Source organism: Phyllobates terribilis, unplaced genomic scaffold (assembly GCF_046119375.1).
Source record: "Phyllobates terribilis strain yellow unplaced genomic scaffold, ASM4611937v1 Scaffold_5__5_contigs__length_657084704, whole genome shotgun sequence".
Taxonomy (NCBI): domain Eukaryota; kingdom Metazoa; phylum Chordata; class Amphibia; order Anura; family Dendrobatidae; genus Phyllobates; species Phyllobates terribilis.
This window is the reverse complement of record NW_027362765.1, coordinates 541,635,078-541,648,989: the sequence shown is the minus strand read 5'-3', so window position 1 is coordinate 541,648,989 and position 13,912 is coordinate 541,635,078. Positions and strand designations below refer to the sequence as shown.

Genomic DNA, 13,912 nt, shown 5'->3' with positions numbered 1-13,912 from the left:
AAAATTATTATAATTAATATAGTGCTAAATTAATTTCACGTGAACCATCACATGATCTATCACAGTTGAATCATGTGACATGTCACATGATACATCAGGTGTGTGTGTGTGTGTGTGTGTGTGTGTTTGTGTGTGTGTTTGCGCGCCTTCTAAACTGCCCGGGGCCCTTGCTACTCTTAATCCACCCCTGGCTGTACGTATTGCATTACAACATTGCAAAGTATAGGAGAAGATTTGTAATTTATTTATTTCTTTATCCATCCATGGAGAACACTGATGACACACTGATGGTAACAGACACACGTAAATGTGGTTTTTAACCATGAGGTTTAAAGAAGCCCTTAGCAGACAGGACAAATAAAAATAAAAGAGCAAATAGCTTTGTAATGCAAGTACGCCTGGAACAGAAAAGACGTTAGATGTTTGACCGGCATGAAACGGAAAAAGAACACTAACATATTTAAAAGCCGAATAATAATCACTAATCAGGTTGTCAATGACTGTACTGGGTAGTAATGACGATGCATCAGGAGAACATTTTAACTATCATGGTAACCAGAGGTCCTAGATTTAGGAAGGTCTAGAGAATGTTACACAGTAATACATTTATATAAAACAGAATAAGGCCAGGGCTCCATGACATTACCATGTCATCAATGTAGGAAAAGTTGAATAAAAAACAAACACAACCTTCGACCATCATATTGCTATGTTCACACCACATTTTTAGCCTTTGTCTAGCATGTACACCAGGACAGCTCCCAAAATACACGCCAAAAGCTTCCATAAGGCATAAGCTTCCGGAGGTTTAAAAATATAATAAAAATTTAGAATAGCTCTGTAGACTACGTTTTTTTCCATCTTGAGAGAGCCAGTAAAAAAAAAAAAAAAAAATTATATATTATATATATATATATATATATTTATTAACATGAAAATTTATGAGCAAAGGATGCCACTCATCAGAGCACATTTTTCAGGAATAGAGACAGTTGAATTGATTTGTAGGACCCAGGTCCACCATATCGGTATTTTATGTCCTCCAGAGGGGAACAAGGAGTCCCGACTCACTGCGACTATCCTGATTAGTAGGCCAAATGCAATATCATGAGTTCGTCACATCGCAATTGTGACAATGTGGCGCCAGGCATGCCGTCAGGCAGGGCTGTGGAGTCGGAGAGTCTGTGTCCATTTTGGTGGAGTCGGTATGAAATGGACCGACTCAAACTCCTAAAATATATAATAAATTGGGTACAGTAGTTCAATGCAGTTTGTGGGGAATATTTTTTCATAAAAATTTGGGAAAGTTATGAAATGTCCTATAAATGTCTGTCCTATTCCTGATCTAAGGGTTTAGACTGTTAGCTGAGATGAATCTGTGCTACAGTAAATTTATCACTTAACCATGAGCCATGTATGAGGGAGTTGGTATTCTGGAAATTGAGGAGTCGGAGGTTTGGCTTACCAACTTCACAGCCTGCCGTCAGGTTCGAGGCGGCTCACAGAACTCCCGTCCGGTGACCACGGAATATTGACAAGGTCCTGCAAATTTATTTTCTTCTCCAGTTGGGAGCTTTTCAAGAGCTTAAACAGAGGCCATATAATGTGCTTTAAAAGCAGCCTGAATTTCAATACAGATTGTAGGTGTACAAAGAAAAGGATAAAAAAAAGGCATGAGATTGTGCGCTATTCGATGACATAGGTTACAGATTACTTCAAAGTAGTGCGATTGGGTAGTCATAACAAAACCTGGCTATCCCAATCACACCAGGGGACATGTAATTCTCCCTTTTCTGTACTTGATAAGTGCATTTAGGCCATGTTAGCACTACCACTTTGGAGGCCGTAACGAACACTGTGCTACCACATCTAGACTGCTGCATTTTTTGCAATTGATGTCAAATCAAAGCCTAATCAATAAGCCACTGGGAAAAAAAAAGCACTCGACAAATGAGCAGTTGGATACAAATATTTCTTTGGTCATTCTTTAAAAGATAATACATTTGGTTGATTCACAAAGATAAAGGTTGACTGTTCAAGTGTAACCAGAATTACAGAGCCAGGTTGGTCCTATGACGTTAGAATTCTATTTCATGTATAATTTATCATATTCTTTTTACAAATCAATCTTCATGAATAAACTATACAGTAATATGATACATTATGGTTTCTGTGGACGAAGAGGACAAGAAATACAAATCTTTAAGGAGGCAAGTTCTATTCTGAAAGTTTATCCAATATAGAGCATTTCATTTTAAAGTGGAAGTGCTCATAATACCTCTCTGAACTCTGCAGGATTTCATACATTGTGAACACAGACTGGCACTAAAAAATGTAAAGGGTTCCTACAGTGAAATGCTTTTTGCGCGTTTTTATGTTTTTACATGTGTCTGATACATCCATCACCTTTTAAAGACAACCCAAAACCTGAAAATGTACATGTTTGTTAATCTCAATATCTTAAATCCTTCATCATGCAACACTGTAGGAATCCAGGATTAATTCATTGGTTTGCAAGACTTGGGTTTGGCAAATTTGAAAACAGCAGCAATGTTTTTTTCAGCTTACATGCAAATTTAAAGGGAATCAGTCATCATATTCATGCTGCCCCAACTGCGAGCAGCAATATATTGGCTGTACAATTGCAGCCAGGTATGAATTACTATTAGTGATGAGCACAAGTGCTCATTACTCGAGTTTACCTAAGGTGCTCAGGTATGAACCAAGTATCGTGGGTGCTCGAGTGACATGTTTGAGTGTCACGGCCCCATGTTTCGCAGCTATTCGACAACCACGGGCAATCCCTGCATGTTTTGTGGCTTTTTAACCCTCCGTCACATACAATATCGGTTCTAACGAGTTCACATACAATGTGACTGTCAGGCGCAGGCTAGAAAAATACCTATAATATCTAATGTTTGCAATTTCAGTGCTCTAAAAGTGATCAGTGACCTTCATAGGGATGTAATAAAAGAGACTACACATAATCAGGTGCAAAAAAAACCCATTTACTTAACATAAAACTAATAACTCTGAAATACAAACATTTCATAACTCATGCCAAATAATGTGCCTGTCAGGCCTATTGTATGTGACGGAGGGTTAACAGCTGCAAAAAGTACGGTTGCAGGAACTCAAACAAGTTACTCGAGCACCCGTAATACTCAGAGCATACCAGAGCACCCTAGGAAAACTCCAGTAATGAGTACTTGCGCTCATCACTATTTACTAGGCTTCAGAGAAAGCGTTCTGAAAAGCCGGCCAGCGACTTTGGAGCCGATTCATCAAAGTGTTTATGCCAGTTTTCTAATCAACAAATAGAAAATATACACATAGTGGACCCATAGTGTGACACCATGATGAGCTTGGAAAATATTCCTGTTGATATTAGGCTTCCTGATGAACCAGACACAGTGGGTAAAAAAAGCATAGAGGCGGGCAGCTGTGGACAATAAGTATATTTTTTATTCACACCTGAGTAATTTAGTGTTTAGGAGAGTATTTTGGTTGATATCCTGAGTATGCCTTTTACCGCTTTATTATGGGTCCACCATCTGTTGGCAACTAAATTTATTGGGGTATATTGCCCACTGTATATTATTCTCATTGGTCACCATTATAACAGGGATGGTTAGGGCAGTTTAGGGTGAGCCGTCGAGGAGTGACGATGCCATTTTTGATCATCAATCTAGGGTGCCAACCTTCACGGTCAAGTAGTTTTGACCTTCTAGGGTGTACGTATAGGGTATAGTTAGTGCCCCTTGGTGTCATTGGTATCAAACTGAGTTTTCCTATCAAGGCGCTCTAACAAAACTCCCTTTTTTAGGGTTTTTACATCTGGTTTTCATTTTTGACTGTTTTGTTAGGGTTTAGAATTTTAATGCATATCTAATTATGTAATAAATTGACTTTTTAAAGGGGATTTTTTATGTTAGAACATATTGATGATCATCCCATTATGGATATTCATGTTAGAATATAAAGGGGCTTTCCAAACTCCATTTTTTATATTAAAAGTAAAGATTCAGAATATCAAATTATGTACGCATTCTTTAAATTTAAAGGCACTACCATTGCTGCTTTAGCCAGTTATTGACATATACTCTGATAACCAAAACTAATCGTCATCAGCACAGCAGAATAAAAACAAAGGCCAGCAAGGGACCAGTTATGGTCGGCATGATATACAGATGAAGAAAATTTGATAAGCGCAACATTTTTTGTCATCTTAGCCCAGATTTACATAAAAAATACCTTTACATACAGGAAAATCTACATTTTCTGAAGTCAAATATAAGTTTAAAAAAAAAAAAAAAAAATTAGAGCAACACATCAAATATTTTCTTTACGAATAAGTCTTCAACCCCCCTCCCCCCCCCCCCAAAAAAAATAAAAAAAATGCAGTTTTGCATAGTTATAGAATTTAATAAGGCACCTCCTGTGGAGAAAGCTTGCTTTGCTACATAGTATATCACAATATTATATCTTATCCTGAAATGTTCTGAATTATTTTTATTTACCATTCGGAAATTCTATTAGCAGAATTCTGCAAAAATAAGGCAGCAGCGCTGTGTCCTGTAGTATCCGTCTAATATGGTCATATCGGAAATAGGATTTCATGAATACTGTATCACCTGTGATCAGCGGTTCAATACTGTATGAGGGGTGACAACAGGTAAAATACTTAAGGCATACACTAGGTCGTGACTTTTCATATTACTGGCCTTATTTGCCTCTGTAAGATATAAACTGTGAAATGCATTCACCTTAGTTACAAGAGAAGGAAACTGCCATGGCTAGAGCTGAGGAAACACGATAGAAACCTTACAGTTTAATGAGTCCAATTCTATAAAAATGGTTGTCCAGCGCCAGAAATACATAAATAAGCTTTAAATAGTGTTCAATTATGCCAGGCACCATGACCATCTGGTAGCTGCTCTGGCCCTGAGATGAAATGGTCAGCCAGCCCCCTTCACATATTGATCTGGTCACGTGCTGACACAGGAAATGCTGTCCAATGTCATCGACACACGACCCGAGCCGCCTGTGAAGGAGGCCGACTGACTGTTCATTTCAATAGTTAAGCCAGCCCCCTTCTCTGTATATGCATTGACCATGACAGAAAAGACAACTGGCTCAAATTATGAAATCTGTTACCTAAAAAAGGTCTGTCCACAAAGAGTTTGTTCCTCCCCCCGCCCTCATTTTTTTTTTTGGGAGAAGGTTAAAACAAATTAACCAGTAGGTTTTTAAAGCAGCATGCCAATGCTTTCAGAGTTCTTAGCTGCTCCCCCCCACCCCAATGAGATCAATGTAAAAAAGCAGTCTTCTGCCCCCAAAAAAGCCCAAAACAAAAACAAAAAAAAAAAAGTATGAAAACGGAACACTTTATTTTTGTATTTGACCACTGTTTGCATTTTTCTCTGTAGAAAAAAAATCGCCATAAAAACAATGAACATACCACTTTTGACCGGACAACCCCTTTTAAGGGACTGCAGACTTGCGAATCCCCCCAGCCCAGGAACTGTGCGATGCAGGGATTCGCCGGTATGAGACCAGGTAACCCAGGCATTCAATGCCGCCTCTCTCCATTAACTTGTATGGAGCGAGGCCATGGCAAGTCTAGTGACGTGGACGGCCAGTGGGCGCGTCCAACTAGAAGGCGCTGCCTCGCTCAATAAAGTGTATGGAGAGCGAGGCCACACCCACTGGCCGGGGGTATATATAACTTATACATACCTTCATTACTGGGTCTCATACCAGCAAATCCCCGTAACACACAGTGTCTGCGCTGGGGGGATTCACAAGTCTACAGTCACACAGAGTGACTGCAGACTTATCATTTTTGACCGGACAACCCCTTTAAGCTTAGTTATGTACTTTTTTCTTGGTTGGACAACTACTTCAAGATTTTTCAGTTGTGTTTTTTTCCCCAAATGGGCATCAGAACATCCAATTAAGAGAATCCAAGAGTAGATAACAGTCAAACTTAAAGAAGCACTCCTCCCATCAAAATTTTTATCCTCTTAATATATTGCAGTCATCATATTATATAGCACTATATACTTACAATTGCTCTTTTTGCCTTTATACAGAGCCAATTCTTCTGTTTTCCATTAGGTCTATGACATTATGTGATTAAAAACTGACTAGATTAATCCTTCCAAGCTCTATGTAGAAACAGGAGGGCAATTTTCCCTGTATAACTCATAAGTCACTGCAAAAATCCCTGGCAGGGGCGGAGGAGAAGAGCAGCCGCGTAAGGAGCTGAAGGCGAGAATGATAAATGCAGGGACAAGAGGCTTCCTGTTTCTACATAGAGCACAGAAAACAGAAGAATGATCTGTGTAGAAAGGCAAAATGAGCAATTGTAAGTACACAGTGCTATATAATATGATGACTGCAATGTATTGAGAGGATAAAAGCTTTGATGGGAGGAGTGCTTCTTTAAAGGGTTACTCTATCTTCAAAATGCAACGTACCCCTTTCTCCCATATTCCTGCTTGCTGAGGCTCAGTCTGCTTCCGATGATTGAGTGTTTGGACCAGCGGTAGGACAACGTCACTGGTCCAAGCTGTGCTGAGCTCTCCAATGCTATAAGCAGAAGCAGCTTTACCTCTGCAGCATTGGAGGAGTGCAGGGGGACTGAAGTTGGCTGTATTCAGAGACCCAGCGAATTTCAGCTTAGAGTTCTCAAACTCCTTAGCAAAGAGCTTGCAAGTGCATACTACTCAACTTGAAAACCAGCCACCTCTGATATCAGAGGTGGGCATGAACCTGGGCAAAGAGCAGTGAACTATAGAATTAAAAAGCCCTCCTTTCTTGAGAACAGAGGATTTTTAATAAGACATAAGTTGCAAAGTTGCTTCTTTTTACAAGCACTTTGTAATTTTACCCATTTAAGTAGTAAAGACAACTCCTTTAAAATAAATCATGGTATATTAAGTAATCCAGTAATTTCTTAGAACAACATCTAATGTCATCAGTAAAGTGACTCGTGGAGGTTAAGATTTCAAAAAGTTTTTTTTTTTTTTTTGCTTGAAACAGACTCATTTCCGGCTCCAGTTGACCCTTTGATATGGTCATGGAATCATCTTTTTGGAAACTGCATTCACCCTCTCAGGTCTTTCATGGAGAAATTAATGGCGTACCAGAATACTGGGACAAATGAGAGCCCTAAATGGCTTGGTTTCCTTCACTTGTACATGCATAAATTATTTCAATATTTTTCTTTTTAAAGGGGAATTTATGTAATCTGAGAGCAGCATAATATAGGGCAAGAAACCCAGATTCCACCAAGGTATCACTTACTGGACTGCTTGGTGCAGTTTTGATAAAATCCCTGTTTTTTCTTTTGTAGATGAGCTGTGTATAACCCCACCCACATCATTGATTGGCCGCTTCCTCTGTACAGTGTACATTGTCAGCAAGCTGCGAGTCAGTGGTAGAGGTGGGGTTACACAGATTAGCTGGACTGCTGTGCACATGAAACCTAGTCGGCGATAATCTCTTGCTGATAAAACACTGATTGTATTGAATCTGCAATACAGCCTAATAAGTGAAACATCCTTGGAATGAGGCTTTCTTGTCCTATATTATGCTGTTTTCAGATTAAATAGCAAAAACCTGCTGACAGTTTCCCTTTAAGCAACAAGGCTGGCGACTGCATTAAACGTTTATCCCCTCTCTGTGCTGAACAAAACAAGACCCATTGTTAACCCCTACAGAACTCAATTAATACATTCCACATGTCTAATGGTGATACCTGTGTAATGAGTCTATGAAGGATAGTTTTGTCCTTTTAAGGCAAACAGGTTTTTTTGGTCCTGTAATTCTTGTTAAATTTTATAAGGCCCCCTAGGTGGCATAAATTCTCTAATTCCAAATTACACCTGAAATGTTAGGCACGTACCATTTTTTTTTTTAGAGCAACACTTTTTGTGTAATGCAACTTCAAATACAATAATGCAGCTCCTCTAAATTGGACAAGAAATAACTTTGGCCTCGGTCTGTTGCTGTGGAGTCTCTTGATTATAGAAATTAACTATATAAAAAATATACAAATAATTTTTAAGGCCGATTCCTTAATGCCCTGTACATATAATATAGACTTCATATGCCAGCCCACCAACTTCAGAATGGTCCATCAGTAAAAGTAATTATCTTTTCAGAGGTTTCATCTATTTTTGGTGCTATGATGAGCTCTCGAAGGTGAGGAGTCCCCAGTGCAGATGTGCTTGTAATTACAAAGGATCATAAGGCGGCTCAAGAGTTCATATGATGTCCAGAAAAACACTGCGATGTGGTCATATCATAGCCATGTTCTCGGATGTGCTGTGAGCATGAGGAGTTGCTGGAGTGCTGGTTCCTGCCTTATAGCTCTTTGGAGCCCTGCTTGCCTTTAGAAGGACCAGGAAGGTATCGGTAGAGATTGCCCCAAATTCAAAGGCAAAAGTCCCATAGTAAATTAGAACATTTATTATGAAGGTCCATTCGCACAGAGCAGCCATATGTTGAAGCACAAAGCCTTCCTGTATGAATAAGACACCACCTGAGGAAGTTAGAGTTAAGGAAATGTAACAAAAAAAACAAAAGGTTTTAGTTCACATTAGAAACACAGTATAAGGGGCTTTCACATTGCGCTCTGGCACCCGTTCGGTGGTCTTGTCGGGGCTTATGTCGGAACCCCAGCAAAACGGAATTTGGGAGTATGTGCCGACGGGGCCATAGACTATAATGGTGCCAACGAACTAAACATGCACGTTGTCGTGTATAATTTTTGGGCGTGTAAGCCTACTGGAGACTGACACCCAGATGCAGTCTACTACATCTGAGTGTCCACCTCCAGTAGGCGTATACGCCTGAAAATGATGCATGACAAAGCGCATGTTCACTCTGTGCACCATTATAGTGTATGGCTCCGTTGGCACATATGCCCGAATCCCTTTTTGTGGGGGAGAGTCTGGACATCAGCCCCGACTGTGCCAACGAACTGATACCAAAACGCAGAGTGAAAGCCCCCTAAGATTGTCTAACACAATAAAACAAAGCAACAAGCAAATATTTGTTTCTTTCTCTTGCAAAATCTTAAAATCAGATCAACAGGTTTATCCAAGTCGATTCTGGGAGGTATTTTCAGACTATAATACGCCAGAAGGAAATATGGCAAATATTCAGGCTAAGAATTGCATTTAATATTGCTCATGACAGCCAGAAAATAGAAGAGAAATCATTGTACTCAGAAATCTGATTAGCCTGTAACCAGCTCAGTAATCCTCCTGTTATTATCAAGGTTTCCGCTGGGGAAAAAAGGAAACATAGCAATTACATTGTACAATATAAACCAATCCAAACAGCACAATAAACAATTTAGCTTTTTTCAGACAAATTACAAATAGAATGTGAATATTCCTTCTGCATAATGAATATGAGAAGCAAGGGGAAACAATAGGTTTAGGGATGATTTTGCAGCTTAATGTCCCTTTTTAACCTAAAATGATGAGTCAAAGTTCAGTCTCAACATAATTGGTCTTGTAAGAGTGAATTCAGACAATGGAACAGATCTGCAATAGTACAAATTTTCGCAACAAAATTGCCAAGTGTAAATCCACCTAAACTTACTTAGTGCTTTATAAATTATTATTTTTGTTCCCAGGAAAAGTGGGAACTGGTGCCAGAGAATGGAGAGATTATAAGCTTTATACTTTTTCCCTCTTTGGGAAAAGAAAAGTCATGAACAAAACTAAAAAGCTAGCCAAAAAAATTAAAGGGAATGTGTGGTCAGAATATGACCTATTGTTTGAATCAGGCTTTTGTATTACACTTTTTTTTTCTTAGACATTTTTGTCAATATTTATTTTTTCCACATCACAAGCTTTATTAATAAACAAAATTAGTAATGTTGCAATTTTCACACCAGCCACTGGGGCTTCTTTAGACTCATACTTCCTCTCCTTTCAGGAAGAGTTTACAGCAGTTTCCTTATCAGCAGAGGTAGAATTACAATGATGGATAACACCTCTAAACATAGCAGATAACACAGGATCCACCAATCACAATAGATGTCACAGCTAGACTCCTCTCCCTCTCTTCACAGTGACCTTTGCACATACTCATTAGATGCTTCAATACAAAACATATAGTTTGGGTTTGAGTATTGTGGCTAATCTATGTGTTTATTTCCTGAAACAGGATGTTAGGGCCCCGTCACACTAAGCGATGCAGCAGCGATCCCGACAACGATACGACCTGTCAGGGATCGTTGCTGCATCGCTAATACATCGCTGGTGAGCTGTCAAACAGGCAGGCTCACCAGCGATCAGGGGAGCAGCGATATCGTGGAAAGAATCGTTCCACGATGTCCTGCTCCCGTTACCAGCCTGCTGCAAGCAGGAGCAGGCTGGTAACTATGGTAAACATCGGGTTACTAAGTGCGCGTGTGCCCCTAGTAACCCGCTGTTTACCATGGATACCACTCTGCTACGGTGCGCGGGAGCCTCCGTGCACCGTAGCAGAGTGGTATCCATGGTAAACAGCGGGTTACTAAGTGCGCGCGTGCCCCTAGTAACCCGATGTTTACCATAGTTACCAGCCAGATCGTTGGTCCCGCTGGTCACACACAGCGATGTGTGCTGGCCAGCGGGAGGCCAACGACCAAAAAATGGTCCAGGACACTTTGCAACGATCAGCGACCTCACAGCAGGGGCCTGATCGTTGCAAAGTGTCACACACAGCGACATCGCTGGTGAGGTCGCTGGTGAGTCACCAAAACCGTGACTCAGCAGCGATATCGCTAGCGATATCGCTATGTGAGACGGGGGCTTTAGTCTAAATTAGCCCCAGTGGCCAATGTGAAAATTGCAAGTTCCCATTTTTATGAGAATAATAATTAGCAAAACACTCATTCATCAGATGAAATTATATATTTTGCATGGTGCGGCGGTACATTCTTCTGGGTAACAAGGACTCGCATTGCTGAAAGCAATGGCAGCCATTGTGCACTGAATGGTCCATTACAGATTACTCAATGCTAGTGTTGAGCGATACCTTTCGATATCAGGAAATATCGTATCGGATTGGATCGGACCGATACCCAAAAAGTATCGGATATCGCCGATTCCGATACCCAATGCAAGTCAATGGGACACAAATATCTGAATGAAAATAAACCCTTTCTTTCCTTGTAGGTTAATTCTACATGAAGTAAAACAACTAAGAATAATGTAGAATGTATTACGCGAAAAGCCGGCAATTCTTCAGCGGCATACACCGGTACCCGACAATTTACAACAGAAAGAATACAGCTTCACACATAGATTAGATAGATAGAAACATGTCAGTCACATATATAATAAGTACAGTGACAGTGTTGCTTACTGTACTTGTCATTTAGTGTAAAGGATTTATTTAAAAAAATAATTGTGTTTTCATGCACTGTCTCTTTAAAAAAGCCGGCCGGCAATTCAGCAGTGGTACCCGACAATTTATAACAGACAGAATAGAGCTTCACACATAGATTAGATAGATAGAAACATGTCAGTCACATATATATGAAGTACAGTGACAGTGTTGGTTACTGTACTTGTCATTTAGTGTTAAAATAAAGGATTTATTAAAAAAAAAAATTGGTGGGGTTCCCCTTAATTTTAGTCTCTAGCGGAGGTTAAGCAGACGGCTGGGGCAGATGTTTGAAGCCTGGGAAGGGGGTAATACCCACGGAGCTTCCCAGGCTACTAATATGAGCCCCCAGCTGAATACCTAGCCTTTACTAGCTATTAAAATGGGGGACCCCCTCAAAAAAATGATGTGGGGTCCCCCCTAATTTAATAGCTAGCAAAGGCTAGGCAGACAGCTGGGGGCTGATATTAATAGCCCAGGAAGGGTGCCATGAATATTGGCCCCCTCCCGGGCTAGAAACACCAGCCGTCAGCCGCCCCAGAAATGGCGCATCCATAGGATGCGCCAATTCTGGCACTTAGCCTCGCTCTTCCCACTGCCCTGTAGCGGTGGCAGTGGGGTAATAGGGTTGGGGTTGATGTCCGCTTATAATGCCAGCTGACATCAAGCCCAGGTTAGTAATGGAGAGGCGTCTATAAGACACCCCCATTACTAACCCCATAGTCAAAGTAAAAAAAAAACCACAAACACCCAGAATAAAGTCCTTTAATTGAAATAAACACACAATTCTTTATTGTTCTAAATTAAACTCTACTTACCATCACGCCCATTCCAGCTGAAGCCAACGATTTCCTGCAATAAAAGAAAAATAATAAAGCAACCTCATCCTTACCTTTCCATGGTTCCCAGGACAGCTTCAGCTCTGCTACATCGAGATGACAGGCTGGACTGCAGCAGAACGCTGCCATCCAGCCTGTCATCCCGCAGACACTGAGAAGCGCAGGCATGCTTGCGCTCCTCAGTGTCTCTCTGTGACGGCATCCAGATGAGCCGAGTTCATGTCCAATGAACTCAGCTCACCTCATGCACGTCACTGACAGCGTGGGAGAATTCTCCTGCACTCAGCGCTTCAGCGTGAGAATTTTCCCACGCTGTCAGTGACGTGCATGAGGTGAGCTGAGTTCATTGGACATGACCTCACCTCATTCACGTCACTGACAGCGTGGGAAAATTCTCACGCTGAAGCGCTGAGTGCAGGAGAATTTTCCCACGCTGTCAGTGACGTGCATGAGGTGAGACGAGTTCATTAGACATGAACTCGGCTCATCTGGATGCCGTCACAGAGAGACACTGAGGAGCGCAAGCATGCCTGCGCTTCTCAGTGTCTGCGGGATGACAGGCTGGATGGCAGCGTTCTGCTGCGGTCCAGCCTGTCATCTCGATGTAGCAGAGCTGAAGCTGTCGTGGGAACCATGGAAAGGTAAGGATGAGGTTGCTTTATTATTTTTCTTTTATTGCAGGAGATCGTTGGCTTCAGCTGGAATGGGCGTGATAGTAAGTATAGTTTAATTTAGAACAATAAAGAATTGCGTGTTTATTTCAATTAAAGGACTTTATTCTGGGTGTTGTGTTTTTTTTAAATACTTTACTAGAAATTCATGGTGGTCATGTCTAATATTGGCGTGACCCCATGAATTTCGGGCTTAGGGCCAGCTGATAATGCCAAGCTGGCCTTATCCCCTTTATTACCCAGTGAGCCACCGCACCAGGGCCCTGGATGAGTTGGGTACAGCGCCAGAAGATGGCGCTTCTATGACCGCGCCATTTTCCGGGGTGGCTGCGGACTGCAATTTGCAGCGGGGTGGCCCAGAAAGCTTGGACCTCCCTGTGCTGCGGATTCCAGCCCCCAGCTGCCTAGTTGTACCTGGCTGGACACAAAAATAGGACGAAGCCCCACGTATTTTTTTTTTAAATTATTTCATGAAATAATTAAGAAAAAAAGGGCTTCCCTATATTGTTGTGTCCAACTAGGTACAAATAGGCAGCTGGTGGTTGGGGGCAGCCCGTTCCTGCTTGCTGTACCTGGCTGGACACAAATATAGTGCGAAGCCCCACGTCAATTTTTTTAAAATTATTTCATGAAATAATTTTTTAAAAAAAGGGCTTCCCTATATTGTTGTGTCCGGCCAGGTACAAATAGGCAGCTGGTGGTTGGGCGCAGCCCGTTCCTGCCTGCTGCACCTGGCTGGACACAAATATAGGGCGAAGCCCATCAATTTTTTTTAATTATTTCATGAATTTCCTGAAATAATTAAAAAAAAATTGACGTGGGGCTTCGCACTATATTTGTGTCCAGCCAGGTACAGCAGGCAGGAACGGGCTGCGCCCAACCACCAGCTGCCTATTTGTACCTGGCCGGACACAACAATATAGGGAAGCCCTTTTTTTCTTTATTATTTCATGAATTTCATGAAATAATTAAAAAAAAAAAAATACGTGGGGCTTCTCCCTATTT

General features: G+C 41.1%; 1 protein-coding gene across 1 annotated transcript in view; it reads right to left on the bottom strand.

Annotated features, from left to right (window-relative positions):
- Positions 1 to 2,442: 2,442 nt before the first annotated feature.
- LOC141273669 (transmembrane protein 150A-like) overlaps positions 2,443 to 13,912 on the bottom strand; it is a 151,833-nt gene continuing 140,363 nt past the window's right edge. The window contains exon 7 of the mRNA XM_073685844.1: positions 2,443 to 8,551. Within this exon, the coding sequence (XP_073541945.1) occupies positions 8,307 to 8,551 (245 nt within the window). The 3' untranslated portion in view covers positions 2,443 to 8,306. The remainder of the gene's footprint in view (positions 8,552 to 13,912) is intronic.